We start from the raw sequence: 24,911 nt of genomic DNA, 5'->3' as shown, positions 1-24,911 counted from the left end.
CTGACTTGAGCATTGAGTAGAGTTCTAGAATACGACCCTGAGTATTGTATGAAAATTAATAGAGGCGCGGCTGCAGTGCCACAATAGCACCACTATAGCACTTTTATAAGCGTCAAATTTGAAAGTGTCCTTAGTACTAATATATCATCGCTCTTTAATAGCATACCAAGGTGTAGGCAAAACAAACGGTGACGGGAATTATTACATCCTAAAGGAAGTAAAAATAAAACATAAGTTGCAATAACATAAAAACAAGTTTAAAAACCGGAAATGGTAGGTCAGGTATTCGCTTTCGACACACTTTCTTAATAATTCTGCAACACATACCAAATGTAACTAATCAGTTTTTTATATAATTTTCGTAATTAAAATATGTAAACTTCAATAATCGTTTGCACTGTTTTATTCTTTTACTTATACATTTTGATAATCAAAGATATGTTCCAGATGGCTACCCTTTGACATTACATTGACATTTTATTTCTTAGATAATTAAAAACAAGGACGGAAAAAATGTTACTATGTTTTTATAGACATAGATTTAAGAAAAATGTTGGCACCAAAACAATAAATTAATATTTTGAACAAATATACGCATAAAATAAAGAATATTGTACAGAACGTGGCTCAAATAGGTTTATAATTATAGAATAAATATCGACAAAATAATTATTACGTAGAGATATTGTCAGGTGCACCGTTTGAATAAATTAAACAGAAATTACTCGACTAAAGTTACTCGCGCGCAATTAGTTTGGACCGCGGCAAGTTAACTAAAAAACAACATTGTAACGTCATAAATAGATGCAAGAAATGCTCCATTCTGACAATCGAGCAAAGTTTCGCGTGTAGAACTTCTATCAGGTAATTTATATTGAATTTGTCTCTAGCCTTTAGACTTTTATCTTACTGAATTGTGATATTTATATTCATTTTCAATCTTTGATTAGATAAAAATAAAATGTGTCCCGTATCCGAGTTCCATTTCCAAAAATTAAATGAAAGAGTAGTGACGGTAAAAAGCTTATTCCCGTTACGCCAAGTCACGATACGCCGAATCACGTTTTACCGAATCACGTTATCTTGTGACAGACGAAGTTCGACTTAACAAAAATTGTAAACTGGGATTATATCAATTATTAGACTAATTGTCTTCGTTACTGTAAATAAAACTATGTAGAATTTCAGAAATGGAAATATTTTTTCGGGTCTAAATAGTATATTATATTTGTTTTTTCAAACAAACTAACGTTTCGGGCCTTCCCATGGTCCCATGGTCACGGCTGCCGTGATCAGAAAAAGTAGTTTCATTTTCTATGTTCAATTTTTTCTATGTTTTTTGTTTCATTGCTTTGACACATATTTTTATCTTTGATTTTGTTTTCAGGATTTGTTAAACTAGTTAATTAAAAATATGAACTGTTTATCTTTGCAAATGATTTCTTGTTAGAAACGGTAATATCAGACAAGGACGGCACCTTTAAATTAGACGCTTGTAGAAGCGCTGTAGTGGCGCCACTGTGGCGCTGCAGCTGTACTACTAATTTTCATACAATATTCGGGAGCGCAGTTGCAGCGCCACTGTCGTGACACACGTGTGTCACGATTGTAGCCACAACTAGTGAATTACAAATTACTGAAGCACTATAGACCTTGGAGGATGGATAAGACACGCTAATGTAGCACCACCGTGGCGCTTTCGGCACCCTTAAACTTGGTAACAGCAGTGGCTTGATTTTTTTATTATTTTACTCCCATGTAGATTTCAAAGATGAAAAATGAGTACACTTACTCCATACTTAGGTATAATATAGGCAGTGGAATTGTGTTGAGTAGAATAACAAAATATATTAAACATTTATGTTTATGATAAGTAGAATTGTATGCAAATATTGTTTTATAATGTGAATAAAAAAAATTTTACTTACTTTGTGTTTCATTTAGAATTTTCACAAATTTTTCGTAATTTTCAAGTTTTGGGATAAATATTCAGTTGAAAACAAAAATTTTGCAAGTACTCGGAGTATTTCAAGAGAAATATCTCCATATAAAAATTATGTACAAAGTTTAGATATTCTTGAAAAAATTATTTTAGTCTGTTTATGATTGGATAAAGCACCCTATCATGTAACACATTGGCACATTCTTCGGACGTTATAGGTGTACCGCATATTTTTTGAGAGACCGTTATAAACTTAGAAGTGAATACCTAAAACATTTTGTCTTGCAAAAGAGTCTGTCCCGCTTCTCCTCCGGTGACACGCCTTAACAGAAATTTATAAGCGACTCAGCAATAATTTATTAATATCAAATGCATATTGGCAATACCATTAAGTGGAAAGACAAAATCGAAATCGGCCATTTGCATTTTTTTGTACGACTAATGGATTTGACGATACAGTGCATTCTTACAACTTACAATCGTTTATATTATGTTCTTGCAAAACAAAACACTAATTTATTTCACGAATATGACCTTCATTTTACGCGTAGAATGCACGAGCAAAATTAAAAAAAAGTCGGGCTTATCCAAATTAAATAATATTATAAATGTAAAAGCAACTCTCTGTGTTACGTTTTCATGCCTAAACTGGTGAAGCAAATTGATAGAATTTTGGTGAAGAGAGGGATGAGACCATAGATACTTTTTGTCACAAAAATAAATCTTAAACGGGTTGAAATAGAGTATGAAAATTTGTACCACTAAAACTATGTAAATTAATATAATACAGTAAGTAATATAGGGCATGGTATGGTACGCTGTACTCCACCTGCGGTAGGGTCGGGCTTGGCCTGTGGCGCGTGTTTGGGTTCAGATTACGAGATGTACTTATACTCTTTGGTGGTACAGCGGTTAGTACCATGGGTGCTTGATGAGAAGATTCCTGGTTCGATTCCCGATTTGGGTCAATTTAAGAAACGAACATTTCTTTTTTGTTGGTTTTGTTTTGGGTTATGCCCTCAGAGTTATCGTTACCCTGGTATTCTTAGTACTTAGTACTACATGGTATTCCTGTACAGGAAATTCCGTAATTTGAGACCAGAAATTACTTCTCATTGGTATAGCTTCCAAGAAAAAAAAAATGTAAAATGTAATAGAGAGACGGTCGAGACACAACGTTTGGAAATAGCGAATTTAGTTGTCTCTGGCCGGAGGGTCGACTGTGAACATTTTTACCTCAGACTTAGAGCATATAGGACTGGAGGCGTCATCGATAGGCAATCCCCTCTGTCAAGGTACAAGCACAAAACAATTGTCGCACTATAAACACTACTTTCAAATCGATGTTTTATCATTACCATTATCGAATTTACCGCGTCAAGTACTCCACGAAACATGTCGTCTTGCGCTAAACAAACTTGCAAAAAAAATCTCTGCTGCGTCCAGTCTAACCAAGGATGGAATTACGTTCCATACATAAGCCTATTTTTTACATTAATTGCCAATTTTCTATTTTTTTCACTATGATCCATTGACTTACAAACTATGATCACATTGATTCAATTTATCGATTACATAAAAAATATTTCAAAACATTCGAACATTTGACATAAGCATGCCTATCAAGTTCGCTATTTACTAACAGGCAACTATAGACAAAAAATGCAGTACTTCGTGGACGCTGTATTTTCGTCATAGAGAAGCGACGCGCTCTTTTAGCTCCTATTTTTATCGACAGATTATAGTTACATAATCGTTTAGAACAGAGAAACTATATGCTCTTATGACCTTAGATTACTTTTACCATTTTGCTTTGCATATACGTGAAGATGGACGTCGTTAATCAATAAATGGCACTGGCATCTCCTTTTTTTTATTGGCCACACAATTTTTAAATAATTGTTTTCAGAACCCAAAAGTATATTACGCAAAGACAGCGATTTACTTCAAAACATGTTTAAAAAACTCATGAACCCTAAAACGCGGCTAAGTGACAAGTAGTCGAATAACCGTTTTAAATATTCTCTTACTTACATAAACAGTTAAAATTAGTTAACACACAATAACTTACCCTAACGATGCATAGTTGAAATATCAATAAACAATTTCAATTCTAAAATTGGTTTATGTTTTTTTACGATATCTCAAGCATGACCGATAGGTAACATCACAAACTAATAAGAGTTACTAGGTAACATTGTATATGTACACTTTGGCTTTGGGGTTGAGCTTCGCGTGGTCCGGTTTCATTCATTCCTTTTTGACGTTTGACGGGTAGCCATATTTGCATGGTATCGTAAAAACTAAGCAAATTAACTAAAATTTATTTTACTTTCATTCAATATTTTCCTTTTTTTATTCGATTAATGTAATGTAATATATACCTTTGCAGTGAGAAATGTCGAATGTTATGATTTAAGTACCATATTTGTGATCTATGTCTGCTCCTAGTGTTTTGAGTATTTAATTGACTTCAAAAAAGCAAAATTGCTCTGAATTAGATTGTATTTTTTGTGCGTATGTTACGCGATTCTTTTTTGTTGGAAAGGCAATACCTCAGTGTGATCAAGAGCAATTATTATTATCCAAATTTGAAGAAAATGTTTCATTGTGTTGGCAAACTAGGGGATGAATGAGGTCGATTTTTTCTATAAAAAAGTTATCCGAGATATATTATTACAGTATTAATTTGTATAAACATCCTTCGAAAAACAGTTTTTAATGAATTTTTGATCAACGACTCGTCGACAAATGTAAGGAATTCTAATTTCTTAAATAGCAACACCATTTTGATAGACCTTTCCATTCGCTCAATGTCATTCGACTAATTGAAATGAACGATTGAAATTAGATCAGTAAAGATTGCAGTGAGGTGTGGCGGTGCACTCTATTTCATCATGGCGTTTAATTTCGAGTTTTTAACTATTTTACTGTGTTTTACGACAATTGGTGAGTCAATTATAGCATTCATTTATTTCTATACACTGTTTTATAGCGTTAGTTTGTATAAGCTCATAGTGTTAACGTGTTTTGCTAGTTTACATGTGCGGTGTCGATCTTATTGTTTACGCTTCTCAGCTCTTTCATACTCGCGAGACACACCCAAATTTCTTTCAGTGATTTTGCGAATATTATCATAATTTTAAACAGCGCAACTCGTTAGTACCTACCGAGTTTGCGTAAACACATCAGTGTTAGTTTTTTTAAGAATATATCTTTGGTAATATTCGCCAAAAAACTAACGGTTTTTGCACGAAATAAGTTATGTTTTCATCCATTTCTTACTGAAATATACATTTTTACTTATCCAGGTGTCTACAATAACACAGTTTTCCTTGTTTAAAAAAGTTCTAATGTGTATAATTTAGCAAAACAAATGACAACATGCCATGAAACCGCGTTAGCGTTGTTAAGACTGCAAATCGATCAAATTTTTCGGTTGAATGGGTTAGTACAGGAAGAAGAGGGGTGATTCAAAAAGCTGATAAAGGGATATAAACTATAAATTACCCTTTAAAACACTTTATGGCAGTCATTAGTTAACCCTAATTTAGTGTCATTTTGTATTAAAAGTGATTTTTAAGTGCAACTGTTTTTTTTACTGGACGCCGCATGTACTTAAGCAGGGTAGTTAATTTTGTTCTATTTAATTACTGAGGAGACCCGTGCTGAACATTGGGACGTTAAGTTTTTTAGACCGCTTGCATTTTTTTCCCTTATGGGCACCAAATGGTATGGTAAGGAGCTGTTGTCCACAACTCGACGTTCAGCCCTATTTTTTTTTATAATATCAAGTGATGGGACGAACAAATTGTGTGCCTGATGGAAAGCTACATGCCCGTGGATAACAGTTGCAGTGCCACTCAGAGCTTTAAATCGCAAAGATCTGAGGGGCACTGCCACTGCACCCGTCACCTTGAGACATAAGTCGACAAGTCCCATGCGCCTGTCATTTGACCTGTCTAGTTTGTGGCCGAACATTTACCATGTTGGACTAATTTGATTCCTGGGCCAGAGGGAAATATTTGTATGGCCATCATATATTTCTCATGAGTTTGGCTGTAATTTGTGGTTGTCTATGTGTGTGTCCAATGATACAGCGATACAGATCCTGCGATACAGAGTTTCTGAGTGCATTAGTATTATCGAGTTCTTAGGTTTTCAAGATTGTTACACACAGGAAATGAAACTATTTTTCTGGATTTAAATCGCATATATTTGCTTTTTCAGTCAAATGTCGGTTTGTTTGAAATAACATATATACGCGATTTAAACCCAGAAAAATTGTTTCATTTCCTATGCATTATTATTATTAGGGTGGCTTCATTTAGGGCCTATGCATCCCCTCATCACTGCGACCATTGACTGATCTATTGTGATCACTAATTACAGTGCTAAGCCAAGGCCGACAGTATTGAAGAACTGAAAGACTTTCCTAGCTCCGACAGATTTAAAGTCCTGTGGTTGTGTCATGTGCCTTCCTGGTATGGAACTTCATATGCCCATATTTATTATAATTAATATGATTACTGATCTGATGCATCAACCAGGATAGTCTGCAGACTATCTAAACTCCTTAACAACATACAGCAGAATTATTGTTTGGATTACATTTGTGACTGTGTAATAGCCAGTTCATCTCCCAATCAGCGAACGAAACTTCATGATGAAGCCTGTATGTTTTTTTAATCTATTTAGAAAAGATCTGTATAATTTTGTAGAAGATTAACAACCCTCATTGAGTCAGAATGGTGGACTGGTCTAAACATCCTTTTAGAGGAGACCTGTGGCTAGCCAAGGGGCATATATTGGATTTTGACCTTGTTCTGATGTTGAAATCTAATTTTTTCTAGTGACAAAAGGAACAGCATTTGAAGACCGCCTATTAATTAATACCCTGTCATTGGTCAATTGACCATTCACTACTTGTATTGAATATGAGCATTGTTCTGAGTCTGATTCCAGGTGCTATTTACTATTTATGAACTTAATCTTTTTGCTTTGACAGCTTGGGCACAACGGACTCCAACAATCTCCCACATAACCCAGGAGCAGATCCGAGACATCGGAGGACAAGTAGACTTGGATTGCTCTGTCCACTACGCTCAAGACTATCCTGTGTTATGGGTAAGAAGGGGTTAAGCCTCTAATTGCTCTATTCTATTTTTAAGTTTCTGGCTTTTCTTGAAGAATTTGGCCAATGTCTAGTCAGTCATGGGAATTTACTACTTGTTTAAAGCCGGTGATACAAAGTGTTAAGACGCTGCCATGTATGTCTATTCTGGCTCCTGGAACAAAACAAAACATCACAATATACCAACACTTAGATTAGAGATGTTTAAATATATAAGTTCATTATTTAAGTAACTAAGAGTCGTATTCTAGAACTCTACTCAATGCTCAAGTCAGGATTTGAGTATGGTTTAAAGCACTTGATATCATACTCAAGTCCCTGCCATTAGGATCGTATTTCCAGTGCAATCCTGACTTGAGCATTGAATAGAGTTCTAGAATACGACCCTAAATCAGATATGAATTTTAACGTATTTTGTAAATAAGGGTAACAGGAACTTGAAATTTATGGGTCGAGGAATGGAAAGTCGAAGACAATCATAAATAGAACAAGTTCTGGCAGAGCAGCTAAAAATATATGATCTGGAGTGCCTTCGTCCAGGCCGCATCCACAAATCGAACTATCCCGTATTCATAGTTTTTAGTTCGTGTACGGACAACGGCACATCAGACTGCACATTTTTGTTGGAAAATCGCCTCCAGTACAACGGAACAAGATACGTCAATGTGTAGCTTGATGTGCTGGCGTGTGTACATTGTTATGAGATAGTTATTTATGGTCAAATTCGATATTCTTTTTATTACACTATACTATACTGACATTCAATTATATTCATAAATTACTTAAACTATAACACCAGCGCATCCTGAACACGCATAGGTCTCCCCCGGCTGTCGTCGTGATGGTCGTCGGACCATCTTTTAAGGCCAGTCCACTTCCACTTGAGTGTTTTGCTTTATGTGGTGATATCCTCGAATTTAGTGGTCCTTCGTATGTCTGTAGCTCTCTTTTTGTCTCTTAGAGAGAATCTCAGCATACTTCTCTCCATTCGTCTTTGACAGGTTGTGAGTTTCTGATGGTGTTTACTAGTCAATGCCCACGTTTGGCATCCATAGGTCAAAACTGGGAGGATGCAAATGTTAAAGACTCTTTGCTGTCACTGGATAGCGCTTGTTTTTAAATATGTCTTTGAGTGATCAATATCGGTTCCAAGAGTTGGTAACTCTTCTTTTTAGTTCTTGCTCAGTTTGATCACTCAATGACACTAATTGGCCCAGATAAATGTAGGATCCTACATATTCAATGCATTCTCCATCTACAGTTAGAGGCTTTTCAGATCTATTAGTCATTACTTTGGTTTTTGCTTTATTAATGATTAAGCCTCCTTCTTCTACTTCGAGCATGTATTGTAGGGAAACAGGATCGTGGGAAAATATTAGTAAGTCGTCAGCAAACCTTATATTGTTCAGTGTTTCACCGATTATATTTAAGCCTCTATCATTCCATTCGAGGTTTTTGAAGATATTCCCAAGAACCGCTGAGAAGAGTTTGGGCGAGAGTGGGTCACCTTGTCGGACTCCTTTCTGTATCTGAAATGGTTTTCCTAGAGATTCTAATTTCACCTGTGCTGTGCTGTTAGAGTATATGTTCTTTATGATCCTTATATATTTCTTTTCAATACCCTGCTTTTGTAAAGCTCCAGATCCAGATAAATCCAGATATGATTGTGGTTTATAGAATCGAAAGCTTTATTCTAGTCTGTGAACCCTATGTATAGTGGGTACCCATATATTTATATAATATTGTTACTTTGAATACAGTTCATTTATAATTTAACACAGATCAACATATATTGATGGAACAATTAATATATATATATCAAACATAAAATATCGTTTATTTAAAAAAGTGCACAATTTATTCCTATAATAATTATGGTCATATTTAATTAGAAGCAGTAGAGCTCCTTGTGAGAAAGTTCGTCCACGGAAGTACTGCTGCCAAGCAGTAATGTGAGCATTACTGCATTCCGGTTTTGAAGTTTAAGGGGGCTGGTGAAATTACAGGCACATGGGTCTTATGTACTTATGTCTCAGGGTGCCCCTCAGATGTTTGCGATCAGATTTGAGTGGCAGTGCAGCTGCTATGGACAGGTGTGTCGCTTACCATCAGGCGCACGGCTTGTTCGTCCCTTCACTTGGTATTATAAAAATAACTTAAAATTTGTCCTGTCATATCAAAGTTTACTGGAAAACAATACTGTTTAGACATCATTTTTTTTATTTAACTGCCACTGTGGCCGAACGGCTACCATGCCGGACTGCCACGCAGGGGTCCCAGGTTCGATTCCCGGGCCGGGGGAAATATTTGTATGGCCTACAATTATTTCTCTCGTGAGTTTGGGTGTAATTAGTGGTTGTCTATGTGTGTGTCCATGGCACCCGCGACACAGGGTTTCCCTAGTGCAGTATGTTGAGTGTGTGCGTTATTATTATTATTATTATAAAGCCGCATGTTGTACAATGTCTTTTGTTTGTATTTGTATTGATAATTCATAGAAACAATACAATTTAACTTCGTTAAAGTTTTAACTTCGACAGTTAAAAACGTGACTACAACAATATCATGACCTATCCCACATTGCAAACGGACCTTAAAGAAATCAAAAATATATTACAGCTTCCTTTCGTTCAATGCATTAATAATAGATTTATACAATTGTCCCCTATGACTCAGTTGTGCGTGTCCCCTAAATGATTACTAGTTCACGGTTGAATGGTGAATAGGACGGGACAATGACCTGCGGGATCTTTTTGAATGTCGTATGAGATGCGTTTTTTTATTCCAACTATAGCACAGAATTGATCCACAGCACTGTTAACATAATTATCGTAGTATTCCTGGCTCAGGCAGTCAGTGAGACAAAAATCTATTTAAAAAAAAAACTTTACGTCCATGTACTTTTTACGTCCTTTTTACTACTGCGCCTGTCACCCTGAGACATTAGTTGACAAGTCCCATGTGGCTGTAATTTCACCAGCACCCTTACCCTTCAAAACCGGAACACAGTAATGCTGACATAACTGCTTGGCTGCAGAAATAGGTAAGGTGCTCTACCGCTACTAAAAGCGAATCAGATGTTTTGCGTTTGCAGTAGAATATATATATTTTTGTTTATACTAAAAATATGAACTTTTCCTTAAAAGCCATTGGTTAACAAGAACATGAGTGTAGCCGCAGTGCCACACATGTGGCTCTAGTTGTGGCACCCTTCCTTACCCTTCAAAACCGAAATGCAGTAATGCTCTCATTACTGCATGGCGGCAAAAATAGGTGGCATTAGTTCCCTGGAGGAACTCTTTCACAAGAAGCTCTACTGCTACTAAAAAGCACGCAAAAAGAACCCTAACGCTACCAAAGTGTCGTTTTATAACTCTAAAAAACAACCCTCTTAAAACCCGTATCACATTTCTAATCGTGTATCCCCCTTTAATATCATTGACAAATACATTGTTTCATACAGCACCACCCTTATTTGTTCTACTGTTACCACCGATTAGTCCAATTATATTTTCATTCTTAATAATTTTTATTCAATCAAATTGATTGGAATATTTGAAAATGGGTTAATTGGTTATTCAAAAGTCAATAGGACCCATACATAGTTCAACTATGGACTTAAATGAACATATAAACAGTTAAGCACAGATGATTAACTGTGTTAGGCCTTATTCAGAGTGGCGGCGGGCGCGGGTGCGTGTAAATCAAATGTACGTAGACGCTAGGTATTTCTGTGGCTGCTTGGTCTAGCGTCTGTTTGCGATTTCGACGTGCGGATGTAGCCGCTCGTAGCTGCTTCGTCACTGTAAAAGGGAAGACGCCAAGACCCGTGCGCCTGCACCCGCCGCCGCGCCCGCGCCTGCACTCTGAACGAGCCCTTTGGGGAAAAACAGACCGTTAGCATTGATATTGTTTGTATCGAGTTTTTAAGGTGTTCGCGATTGTTACACATAGGAAATGAAACTATTTTTCCGGATTTAAATCGCGTAAAAATAGTTCGCGTAATATAATCCGGAAAAACAGTTTCATTTCCTATATTGTTTATGTTAGAGGCTATACACACGGCGTATTTTATACGCGTAAATTGCAAACTATCATAAACGCGCGTCGTAGCAAATGTATCGCGCATTTTGGTAAGATATACTTTTAATTTTAGTTTTGTATGTTAATTTCGGTTAGTTTTTCAAATGAAGCAATTCTAAGAAATTCTAAGTGTAAACTTCAGTGGAGTATAGGTACAAGGTACTTGCTTGCAACGCGATTTTTGCGCGCGTGTTAATCGATTTACTGCAGCGTGTCTGCGGGGTGTGTACGCGCAGATGACGAGCGTTTACGGTGCCGTAAACGTGCGTCCGTGAAACGCGTGTCGCGACTCCTTAACGCTTCGTGCGAATCTTTGTTACCGTTTAAACAACACAAGAAATATATTTGTAGAATAAACCCTCGCTAACGGTATAGAAAAACATCGAAGAAGGTTTGCAATCCTTGGAAAACCTGTAGTCCCCAACCCGCATGGCGGATTATGGCATAAACCTCCGGCTTAGAGGAGATCCGCGCAAAGCAGCTGGACGAATATTTAAGTCTTTGAACCTGTGTAATTTTAAGAATATTTATACTTTAACAAACGACAATCACCTTATGGCTGCTACAAGACGGACTGTGCGTGAGAAGTACAACTGCATGAAGTCGAAACCGAACTTCAGGCAGCTATCGGAATCTTCCATTTTAATTTGTTAATTTCGTACGACACGATCACATTCGTAATCCCCGACCATACTCCAAAACAGGATTTCTTTACCTATTTCTAGTCATGTACCCTTATCAAAATTTCAAAGAGCCCATGGACTTTTTCTGAAATGGCTCGCGGATTGCTTTGACGCGCGACTCGCTTGTTCGTTGCTCATGTGCGAAAATTCAAAAAGGTCGCGCGCACAGTACCAATTTAACCAGAATATATTGTATACCAATTTTTACATAATGCGTTTTTTAATGTTTGCTGTCAGAATGGAGGAACTTTTCGTTGTGTTTAATCTTGAAATTAGTGGAATAAGTTTATAAAAACATATATTGCACCCCTCGTGGAAGAATGGTATAAGTGGAGTAACGTCAAAAATGTTTATTGCTCCATTAGATACAGAAAATTATAACCCACATCCTCTCCAATTCTTGTAACTCTATTGACAATATTAGTCGATGGAATTACTGCATGAAGTCGAAATTCTCAATTTTGATTTGTCAATAAATTCAGTTTGCATTCCCGGACTATACTCTAAAGCCTATTTTTTATTTCCAGGTGAAGTACGATCGCATGAAGGCAACGGAGTCTCTACCCCTGTCGACCAACTCTGGTCTAATCATCAGGGACTCCAGATTCTCGTTGAGATTCGACGCTGCCTCCGCCACCTATACGCTTTCAGTAAGTATTTTGTGATACTTCCTACAGGACTACGACCGCTGTAGCATAAATTCTGTTCCAAACCATTATGCCAAAAAAGTAAACAAACCGGTTTGGCTAAAATTTTAAAGCAATCAATCAATAAATGGAATAACACTTTCACGTAAATTTTGAAGATTTCGACTTGATATCTCATCACTTTTTCCAACAATATTAATTTCAATTACATATTAATATCTTATTTGAAAAGTGTTATTTTAAAAGTGAGGTTATTTTTCAAGGATAGATATGTGAATAATCTATAGTTGCATAGGGCTGTACGGAAACAACTCATTTGGTTCTTCAACTAAAGTTTTTGTAATCGATTACGAATCACAATCGAACGATATCTTTAGTGTCAGGATTTGAAGAAGGATTTAAAATTAATAGGTTTTATAGGTTATGTAAGAAAAAAATTCTAATCCCTAATACGCAATCAATCCGCGGGAAACCCCATCACAAAGTCGAAAATTTTTTTGTCCGAAATAACGTTTGAACGATTTTTCAGTACACCGAAAACCGAATTATAACGAAACAGTCGTTCTTTCAGGATATGTTGAATGTTTATCGCAAAGATACGCTTAGGTTAGGTTAAGTTGGGTTTAAAAGAAAAAACGTTTTCCTCTCAAAATTACTTTCGAGGTTATGAAATTTCGACCAAACGTTATTTCTGGAGAATGTCATTTCCGACTACGGATAGGCAACCCAACCCGCGGCTTTAACAGGGTTTTTTCCCATTTCTGCCCAAAATTGTGAAACGGCGAATACGGAATTTGGTGTAATTCCATACTTATTACAAATTATCGATGTAAACAATCTCTTTTAAACAAAAAAAGGCAACTTCGCGCAATACATACCTACCTATATACCTTGCAATCCTGCGGCTTCTCTCGACTAAGGTTCCACAGCATGACTCGATTATTATGAAAATCGATTCTAGTGCATACGATCTAACAGTTTGGTATCGATTTATTTAAATGCGATTTTCAAGCCAAGCGATTCAATAGAATATTTAGTTACAAATAGTTTTTGCTTTCGATTTCGGGCATTAATAGTTAAAAATATATAGTGAAATAATAAATAAATAAATAAATAACGCACACACTCAACATAGCCCCGCACTAGGGAAACCCTGTGTCGCAGGTGCCATGGACACACACATAGACAACCACAAATTACACCCAAACTCACGAGAGAAATAATTGTAGGCCATACAACTATTTCTCTCGGCCCGGGAATCGAACCTGGGACCTCTGCGTGGCAGTCCGGCACGGTAACCGTTCGGCCACGGAGGTAGTTAAAAGGTAAAGGTAGTTAAAATAATGTTTACTACCACGGTCCTTTTACCGCTATCCCAAAAAAACCAGCTGTTGCATACATTTGGTTCGATTGCTATGTAACATCTTTTTTTTTGCTGTTTGAAAGTAGCCCCCATAGCAAATGTTGACTTCATGTATTTGAACACTTTCTTAAGACGCTTTTTTTATCATAAATAAGTGCGCATTTGACCTCCTCTCTCATCTGATGGAAAGTGATGATGAGGTCGACAATGTAGCATGCACACCTAAATTATGCCTGTTCACTCTCGCCTTGAAAAGGTCCAAGTTATACCGTTCGAGGAATACGTCCACAGGCAGGGAACTCGCCATATAAATGTGGAAGCGAAACGCGAAATCCTGGAAATATCCACAACAGAGGGGTGGAATCCCAGCCCACGTCTAGTCCCCCGATGATGGAAAGGGGAAGGCGGAATCAAATTATGCAATTCCATCGCATACTCTCCGTGATACATCCTGTAAAATACCGATAAACAGGCAACTTTACGGTGGTGTTGCTGCAGAGCCTTCTCTGCAGCTTGCTAGCTAATAATATACGTTTTCTATACATTTTTTGCAAACGTAAGTTTAGTCGGTGTTTCACCGAAGACTACTACTATACAAGAAAGTATGTAAAGAAATAGTAAAGAGTGTAGTTATTAAAATGAATTTAATCTTGTTACAGATAAAAGACATTCAAGAAACTGACGCCGGCTGGTACCAATGTCAAGTGATAATATCCGTAAGCAACAAGATAACCGCCGAAGTAGAGCTACAAGTGAGACGACCTCCAATAATTTCTGACAACTCCACGAGGTCGCTTGTCACTAGCGAGGAAGAGAGTGAGTATATTCCACCATTGGCACAATTCACCATATAAATGTTCCCGTCGGACATATTTGTAGCATGGTATCAGTAGAGCTCCTTGTGAAAGAATTGAAATGAAGGAAGGAAAGCCAGAGGTACCCAAACTTTTTTGACTAGTAGACCACGTGGGTTTTTTTGTTTAACCTCGACCCCCTGGTATATTGATTTTTTTTACAAATTTACCAACTGCAGATGTGTGTTTCACAGCTGAAACTTTTTCATTGAAAAAAAAAATACCGAACTCAAAAACTTGCTTGCTTTTTTTATTTCCATGCCATCCCCTTATCTGATTCTGATAAGGGGATCGCTTCTTCTTGGTGACAATGGGACTGTTACGGACTCCTTTGTACATTTTATACTTTTTTCTCGTTGTCATGTTGACGGTGATTTGTTGATACATGTATTGTGTCAAGTGACACAAGTGAGTCGGCTTTTATTTGCGGAAAATAGTTTTTTAATTTGTGATATCCGAAACAAACCCAGAACGGCATCCTCGGCAACAGGGACCGTCTCGACAGTATACCATTTGAAACAAAAAAAAGAATTTTCAAATTCGCTCCACAATTTATGGAAAATTGGGTATGTACACTGGCATGCCTATAAAATCTGAGGATTATCCTCGATTTCCATGGATCCCCTCATCAGATTCTGCCTTGGTAATAATGGGACCACCACGAGACTGCGCCCTTTCAAACAAAAAAAAATTTTCAAAATCGGTCTGCAATTGACGGAGAAATCTGAAGTCGGTTAAAAAGTGATTAGAAGTTAGTTGATGTTTAAATTTGTGATGCCCAATACGACTTCATAAGAAAGTATTATGTATTTACATACGTCCTAATCAGTATCATCTCTGCGCGTTGACACCCACCGCTGGGTATATGCCTCCTCTTTTGCACGCCAGCTCAACCGGTCCTGTGCTACGAGTAGTCTCATCCACAGTCTTCCGGCCATCCCGACGATATCGTCCGACCGTCTAATTCATAATTCACTTATTCATTGTGTCATGTGAATTAACAGAGGTGTTACATAATAGTATTCCAGCACATGAACCCAATGATAATAACTAACTAATTATTAATCACGTGTACAAGCCGTGTCATTAATTAATACAATTATTATGAAGTTTATCAAAACCAATATAAAAATTTAGATCACAATAATGAACATTAAGAAACATAATAATTGATACAATTTTTTTATCTTTCAATTAATTAATTTATGATCAAAATTCATTGACCTACCAACAAATGGACGTCGGATCTAATACAAAAACCACGAAAAAAATGTCCGACGTTAACCTATACAAACGTAGTGACATGTAACGAAATATAAAATACAAAAACATTTAATTTAAATTGTAACGTCATTGCAGTACTGTCTAATTTTGCTTGCAACAATTTAAGGGCCCAAAAACACCATATGCAGCTTCTACTGGAAATTTAACAAAATGCACCATATTTAGCTTCGACTGAAAATTACTTGAACACAGGAGTAATAATGATCTTTCGTATTCAGTGAGATTTAGTACAAGACTGCTTACGCTGTTAAAACCTAGATACAAGAGAAATTTCACACCTTCTTGTGCAACATTGCTCTTTTGATACATTTCACTCTACTGATCTAATTATTACCCTAAATTGCATGTTAGAAGAATTAAGTACAGTCGGTAACAAAATGGGTTCAGCATTTTGTTCAGAATACGTGTCGTAGTACCTAACTTATTGTCTACTCGTCGTTGAAAGACCAAGTACAAAGACACGACGCAAGCACACAGAAAAATTCGTGAGGTCCGTTGGTTCGTTCCGTGGCTTAGTTGGTATAGCGTCTGCCACGGTATGCAAGAAGACGTCGGTTCGAATCCGACCGGATCGAAAGAATTTTTTCTGAGTGTTCGTTAGATAACACGGAACCGGCTGCCGCCACAACTCGGACCGCGACCTAGTTTTCCGCCTTGTCTTTCCAGGCGCAGGGCTGCTCGCACTTCTGTGCTCTATTACGGAATTAGTAATGATAATAGCATAACCAATTTGGAGAGGTTTCTGCAGTACGGTGTCGTCGTTGCGTCGATGGGCTCCGTGTCCCGTATCTTCTATGAGACATTGAACGGTTTCGCCTACCGAAATTACGGTTTCTGGATCTGCTACGTTTGAGGTGTTATATTTCCGCTGACAACTTTGCTATTTCGGCAACCATGTAAGCTACATCGTTGGTTGTAGCACTCGTACTCGGTTGCGGTTGATGCACTTCTGCAACTTGATTTAAACGCATTGCTTCTCCTACTTTATCTGCTACGTGTGCTAGCTGGTCTAAGTTTTTTGTGTCTGCAGCAGCAAGTACAGCTCGGACGGTCGCTGGCAAGTGGCCTTGCCATAGAACACTCAAGGTATCTGATGAGAATTTATTTCGTGGGAGGTCCTTCGTGCGGTGAAGTAGCTGTGAGGGTTTTTGTTCTCCTAATTCCGTCTCGTTCAATAGTTTTTCTATTTGTCGCGTGTTACTATCTTGGTACTTTCCTAATAATTTGTCTTTTAATGCTGTAAATTGTTTGTAGCAGGTGGTGATTATAGAAATTCTGAGAGCTCGTTGATTGTGTCTTTATTTAATTTTGAAACAACTAGATCGAATTTTGCGCCGTCGCTCAACTTTTATGGTGTTAAAAGTGCTTCCGTTCTAATGAACCACAGTCTAGGTTGATCTGTTCAAAAATTAGGTATTCTCGAAGATACTGTGACTGTCATCAGGTCGTCGATCGCTTGTGATCGTCGTGGTGGATTCGGCGGTGGCGTTGCCATTGTGCAATTTGTGCAATTGCAATTGTACGTGAAGAGCGTCAAACTGATGTACTCCTCTGTAATGTCCCTAAGCTGTATATATCACCACTTACAAAGCAAAGTTCTGCTAGTAATTGGATGTAGTGTCGTCCAGCGGATTTATGCATATGTTTATTTTTGTTCTTTATTTATTTATTTATTTATACATAATATATATTATAATTTTTCACTATTTATTGTTATTATGTGTGCAGTTCATCCTTATCTATACTTCATGTATTTTGAAATGAAATATTTTATGTGAATTTGGTACCATTATGACAATGTAATCATAGCTTTAAGTTTAAATTGTATACTTTAGTCATTTTACTGGAGCTTGTCGAGCCACGTCAGAATTATTATATTATTAATATTAGAGAATTAAATGTAGCGTTTCACCAAAAAGGTAAAGTCTGAAAAACAGCTCAGGCTGAGACTCTTGCCTTTTTATCTACATGTGTAACTTCAGATTATGTTATTTAAGGCTAAATTATTATTTAATGTAGATAAATAAAGCTCTTATTATTACTTTAGAATCATAGGTGGGTGATTCTGTTAATCACCCGGATTTAATGTGCTCACTATGGGTATTCCAGATAAAGTCTAAACTCCATTATAATTTACTTGTCCACTTTTATTGTTCGTATACGGTAGTATACGGTACAAAATAATTAGAAGATTTACACAGATTTATTCGGAACTACTTATGGCGACGAATATAGCTGGAATCGTCCGAACCGGGCGCGTGACGGACGATGACTGACTGTGCACACGCGGAGGGCTGAAAACATACACATGTGTCCCTACAAGATAGATTACAAAATTCTCTTTTAAAAACACTAAAAATTAGTTAACGTATTCGACTTATTCAAATTCAAATTCAAAATAATCTTTATTTCATAGGTAAGCATTATTACACTTGAAATCGTCACAATGGTTAAACTCTACCGCTCATTCGTAAGGCAGATTCCCCTGAGAAGAATGAGCAAGAAACTCTAGGGGTTGCTCTTTGTAAATAGCATTTACAATATTTTTTTTTTTTATTTAAAACATCAGAGATCGAGTCTACCTCCATGAGCTAAACGGGTTACTACCACGGATTTTTGTCATCCAAGTACGCAGAAGTTGTATAATAACCTTTAGTATAAAGTTTTTGTTTCACTATAGTTTTAAACCTCGTGAAAGGCAAATTTTGTATATCAACCGGAATCTTGTTATAGAAGCGTATACATTGCCCCTTAAATGATTTTTTGACTTTGTGAAGACGACTATCAAGAAAAGCTAGTTTATTTCTATTCCTCGTATTAATGTTATGTCTGTCACTATTTTTCATAAATAAATTACTATTCCTTTTAACATAAATTACATTTTCATAAATGTACTGTGAGGCTAGTGTAAGAATGTTAATTTCCTTAAACTTATCTCTCAAAGATACTTTGGGGCCCAGATTGTAAATTGCCCTAACTGCACGTTTCTGCAGGACAAAGATTCTATTGATATCGGCGGCATTACCCCAAAGCAAAATGCCGTATGTCATTAGACTGTGAAAGTAGCTGAAGTAAACCAATCTAGCGGTTTCGACGTCTGAAAGTTTCCTTATTTTTTTAATCGCAACTTATCGGAACTTACTCTAACGATGCACATCTGAAATATCATTAAACAATTTTAATATTCTAAAACTGAGTTATGGTTTTTTAGGCTATCTTAAAACAATATTTTATCACGTTGCCGCGTTTAGATAGCGGACGGCAGTTTTGTCTCAAACACTATACTTCGTCTTTTAGGTGCTCAGATGGAATGCTACGCTGGGGGCTTCCCACCGCCGAAGATCTCGTGGCGTCGCGAGAACAACGCTATTTTGCCCACCGGAGGTTCTATATACAGGTAATATTTTACACAGTACCTATACATATCGTCGCTCCATGCATTAGCAGTAGAGCTCCTGAAACAGTACGTCCAGAGAAGTACTGCCACCTTGTCTATTTCTGCCACCAAACAGTAATGTAAGCGTTACTGCATTTTGGTTTGGAAGGGTATTGGTGAAATTACAGGCACATGGGACTTGTCAACTTATGTCTCAAGGTAACGGGCGCAGTGGCAGTGTCCCTACGATCTTTGCGATTTAAAGCTCTGCGTGGCACTGCAACTGTTTTGGATAGGCGTGTCGCTTACTACCAGGTGCACGAATTGTTCGTCCCGTCACTTGATATTATAAAAAAAATCCACTACTTAACGTATCTGATATTGTATTCTTAAATGTATGTTCTTAGTAATAGGTATATCTACCTTTTTTATACAGGGTGTAATCGTTTAGGATGTCTAGGTGATTATTCCGTAAATATGGTATAGTACGTAACCTAATGAGTTAAACGCTCTGCAATTAATCTGACATTCGTAGAAAGGTTCTACTAATTAATTTAGTTGACATACCATAAGAGGTAACAGTAAGTTTACAGCTACGGAAACTGTTGTACTCGCAGATAATAGTACATTGTTAGAAAGGCTTTAATGACTCAAAGTTTGTAATTTTTACCGCCCTGCTAAATACAATGTTTTTCATCACATTTGCGAGGCAAGAGATACAATGATAATAGAGATACACTTTCTGGGAAACCCAAGGGCCGGCAGCTACCTTGCCCAACGCATTAGCATAGCAATACAAAGGGGGAACGCTACCAGCATCTTGGGCACCTTGCCGCGGGGACCCAATTTTATTCATATAATTTAAAAAGTAGTTTAGCCTAGTTTTACTTTCTAGTAGTTAAGCTTTTATTGTCTTTTTTACCTTACCTGTATATTATCTTAATTAAACACCTTTTATAATAATTTATTTCTTGTATAATAAATAAATAAATAACGCACACACTCAACATAGCCCCGCACTAGGAAAACCCTGTGTCGCGGGTGCCATGGACACACACATAGACAACCACAAATTACGCCCAGACTCACGAGAGAAATAATTGTAGGCCATACTGCTATTTCTCCTGGCCCAGGAATCGACCCTGGGACCTCTGCGTGGCAGTAACCGTTCGGCCGCGGAGGCAGTTTTGATGTATGAATAAAATTATCGCTTCACAACACAACATTTACGGGTTTTGCAAATGGCGATCTTTACGTTTTTTTTTAAATTTAATAATGCTCCAGAATTTGATATCACAAAGTAAATTTAGTAAAATATAGTTAAATTACAATGTTTCGTTTTTTTATACTTTAAGTTTATGCGAAATATTCGTCCAGATTTTTTATTTTTTTTAAATCTTGACCTAAAATATCACCGGGCGATAAAATAATGAAAAAGCCCGTGGGCATAAATTAGGACATTACTGTCGACTTTGTCTGCATGCCATGACACTGTTTACGAGCAAGTGTGATGAAAGTATAAAACTATGTTTTAATTGAAAAATAATAATAATGCACACACTAGTGACGCGCACACACACATAGCACCGTACTACAGAAACCCTGTATCGCGGTTGCGCTGAAATACACTTAGACAACCAAAAATTAAACCCAAACACACGAGAAAATTAAAGGAAATACAAATATTTCACCCAGCGCAGGAATCGAATCCGAGATCTGCGCCCTGATTTTGATTCAAACCCGAATCCATCCGATCAGGTAGTCTTGAAATCAGATGAGTTTCTGAGCGAGAAGATGAACCTGATTCCTACTATGTCTTTTTAATTTGTGAGTTAAATCAGCTATTGTTCCGGTTAGAAATGTCAAAAGTTTCCAATCGGCCAGTTGTGAATCGCAATTATGCGCCTCGACTCGGAAAAGACGCAGTTTCCGATCGGGAGAGGCAATCAAAATCAAGCTGCTGTACGTGGCAGATTAGCATCGTAACCGTTCGGCCACATGGGCAGTTAAATACCTACGTGTAAAATGTGATTTTTTTTTTTCAGAGGCAACATTCTAAAGATAGCATCCGTCCACAAAGAAGACCGCGGTACATACTATTGCGTAGCCGAAAATGGAGTAGGAAAAGGCGCAAGGCGTAATATTAACTTGGAAGTCGAGTTTGCACCCGTCGTCACTGTACCACGACCACGTCTTGGACAGGTATAGATTAATACATACAACAGTAGAGCTCCTAGTGAATAGGTTCGTCCTGGGAAGTACTGCCACCTTACCTATTTCCAGCTAAACGGTAATGTCAGCATAACTGCGTTCCGGTTTTGCTGGTGGAATTACAGGCGCATGGAACTTATCTACTTACGTCTCAGGGTGACGGGCGCAGTGGCAGTACCCCTCAGATATTAGCAATTTAAAGATCTGTGTGACAACTGTAACGGATAAGCATGTCGATTAACACCAGGCGCACGACATATTCGTCTTGTCACTGAATATTATTAAAAAAAACCACTATATCCTATCAGGAGAAATGAGGGGTATACGTTGCTTAGTAGCATCGAGTATGTAACCAGAAATAGAGACGAAATAAGTCAGTGATACATCACTTATAAATATCAATAACTCTCGTTTGCCCGGAAATATAAACAGGCCAACAACTGACCTGTGTGTACGTCTCCGTATATTCCAAAAATATTCTGTATTTATTGTAATAAAGATGAATATCTCTAACAATCGCGTGGTGGTGTGTGGAAAAACAGCAGAACATCTAATTACAAAACAAACTGAACCATTGTAATTTTGCAATTGTCGTCCACTATAGCAAAGCTCAAGTTAACTGGTCGATTTGAAGTGAAACAATTAACCACACCCGTCAGTTGTTTCGAATTCGGGCTGGCCAATCGGAGCGCAGTTGTCACAGTAATGACATAGGCAGAATATTAAATGATTTCGTCTCTATTTCTGGTTATATACTCGATGTTTGACGATTAGAATCCAGCTGACATTACCATTTTAGTTAGCAGTATTGCCACTATACCTATTTCTGCTGCCAAGGAGTAATGTGGTACATTACTGCGAAAGGCAAGCGCGCTGGTGAGACACAGGCTCGTCGAGTGACTTGTCAGCTTTACATCTCAAGGTGACGGGCGCAGTGACAGTGCCCCTCAGATCTTTGCTATTTAAAGCTTTCAGTGGCACTGCAATTGTTTTGGATAGACTAGTCGCTTACACGATGTCCAGAAAAAAACCCACGTCAAATCACTATAAAAACTACAGAACGACAAACAATGCTAAGTTTTTTAAATTCTGAAATAATGATTGTCGTCCTCGTCGTCTTTTGTCCAAAAGAAAGTCGGTCTAATTTCGAACTCCTGTCAGTCTAGTAAGTCTGTCTTTGTGGCCTGTCAGTCTGGTCAGCCATGGAGACTGGACGCTGGTCAGCCATGGAGGCTAGACGCGACAAATGGTTTTAATTTCGCTTATAAAAAAATAAATTCTGAAATATTTATGCAGTAACTATCTGAATTTCATTTCCAATGCAACTAGCCCCATCCGAAACTCCCCCCGTTCGTAGCTTGAGTTGTGAATGGGTGAAGTTGCAATTGGCTCGCGTTGTTACAGTGCTATTAACTTTCCAGGCCCTTCAATACGACATGGACCTGGAATGCCACGTGGAAGCGTACCCCCCTCCCGCCATCACTTGGCTCAAGGACGAAGTCCAGCTGTCGAACAATCAGCATTACAGGTCAGTAAAGAATACTATCAAAATTGATGTCTTTAATAATCTAAGGCCGTTTGTGCACAAAACTAGCTAACTATAACGCGGCTTAGTGACAAAATATTTTTTTGGGAAACCATAACCCAGTTTTAGAATAATGAAATTGGAAATGAAACTATTTTTCCGGATTTAAATCGCGTATATTTCGCGTTTCGGGCCCTTTACAGGTCCCATGGTCACGGTTGGAAACGTCGGTTTGTTTGAAAAAACAAATATACGCGATTTAAATCCGGAAAAATAGTTTCATTTCCTATGTGTAACAATCGCGAAAACCTAAGAACTCAATAATGAAATTGTTTAATGATATTTGAGCTATGCTTCGTTAGGGTAAGTTCCGATAAGTCGAACACATTAACTAATTTGAAATGTTTTTAAAACAGAATTTTGTCTTTATAACGAAATCTTTTGCTATTTATAACGAATATTTCACCATTTGTCACTTAACCGCATTTTAGTTAGTGGAAGGCAGTTGTGTTTTATTAGGGGTTAAAGTATGAAATTGCCGTTTTATTGCAATAGGTTCTTTGAATTTTCATAGAATCTTCATGGTTTGAGGTTTTCGAATGAAACTTTTTTCAAATGGTTTCTGTGATTTCTTTTTTTTTTTTAAATTTGAAACATTTGAATATCGACTTTCAATTGTTTTTGTTATTCAATTTAGACAAGAAAGATGGATACTGCGAAAATTCGAGTGATTTTTGAATACGAGTTCCAACGCGGAACTAACGCGGCAGAAACGGCCCGCAATATCAATGCTGCGTTTGGAGAGGGGTCTACTAATGAACGCACCGTGCGATTTTGGTTTAAACGCTTTCGTGATGGAAATTTCGACTTAAAGAACGACCCACGAGGAAGACCGCCCACACAGGTGAATAACGATGAATTAAGAGAGATAGTGGAAGCCGATCCTAGTCAAACTACCCAGGAATTAGCGGCATGGTTTAACGTTACCTTACCCACAATATTGACTCACTTGCGTCAAATCAATAAAATAAAAAAATACGAAAAATGGGTGCCTCATGATTTGACTGATCTGCAGAAAGAAACGCGTGTTGAAACTTGTGTTGCCTTGTTGAACCGGTACAGAAATGAAGGAATATTGGATCGAATTGTAACATGTGATGAAAAGTGGATTCTTTATGATAACCGGAAAAGAAAAATGCAATGGCTGACCCCAGGTCAAATGCCACAACAGTGTCCTAAAGCAAAACTTACCAATAAAAAGGTAATGGTAACTGTTTGGTGGTCTCAGCATGGTGTTATTCACTATAGTTTTCTCCGATCTGGTCAAGCAATAACGGCAGATGTCTATTGTGCCGAACTCCGAACCATGTTGACAAAACTAGCAGTAAAACAGCCCCGACTCATGAATCGATCTTCACCATTATTGCTCCACGACAACGCGAGACCTCACACAGCACGAGAAACCATTTTGACCCTTCAGGAACTGCAGTTAGAAACCATTCGTCATCCTCCGTATTCACCAGACCTTGCTCCAACGGACTACCATTTTTTTCGTGATTTGGACAATTATCTACGTGACAAGAAGTTTTCTTCCCAGGAGGCAGTACAAAATGCTTTCACACAGTTTGTGCAGTCTAGATCGTCGGAGTTCTATCGCAAAGGCATTAATAACCTTCCCATTAGATGGCAGCAATGTATAGATAATAATGGCAACTATTTTGATTAAATAAATTTGTTAAAAATTTAAAAAATAAACAATTTAGATTTTCAGTACAAATCGGCAATTTCATACTTTAACCCCTATTATTT

The 24,911-nt window shown here is 37.4% G+C and overlaps 1 protein-coding gene across 1 annotated transcript in view; it reads left to right on the top strand.

The window, feature by feature from the left end:
* Window positions 1–4,802: 4,802 nt before the first annotated feature.
* The window catches only part of LOC113232183 (lachesin), a 26,367-nt gene continuing 6,258 nt past the window's right edge, over window positions 4,803–24,911 (top strand). The window contains exons 1-7 of the mRNA XM_026466823.1: window positions 4,803–4,891; window positions 6,951–7,069; window positions 12,370–12,492; window positions 14,512–14,668; window positions 19,288–19,387; window positions 21,412–21,568; window positions 22,999–23,105. Coding sequence (XP_026322608.1) covers window positions 4,840–4,891; window positions 6,951–7,069; window positions 12,370–12,492; window positions 14,512–14,668; window positions 19,288–19,387; window positions 21,412–21,568; window positions 22,999–23,105 — 815 coding nt within the window. The 5' untranslated portion in view covers window positions 4,803–4,839. The remainder of the gene's footprint in view (window positions 4,892–6,950; window positions 7,070–12,369; window positions 12,493–14,511; window positions 14,669–19,287; window positions 19,388–21,411; window positions 21,569–22,998; window positions 23,106–24,911) is intronic.

This window comes from Hyposmocoma kahamanoa, unplaced genomic scaffold (assembly GCF_003589595.1).
Source record: "Hyposmocoma kahamanoa isolate Upper Pololo Valley unplaced genomic scaffold, ASM358959v1 67, whole genome shotgun sequence".
NCBI classification, from domain to species: domain Eukaryota; kingdom Metazoa; phylum Arthropoda; class Insecta; order Lepidoptera; family Cosmopterigidae; genus Hyposmocoma; species Hyposmocoma kahamanoa.
Note: the sequence above shows the minus strand (reverse complement) of the source record. Positions and strands in the feature narration are given on the sequence as shown.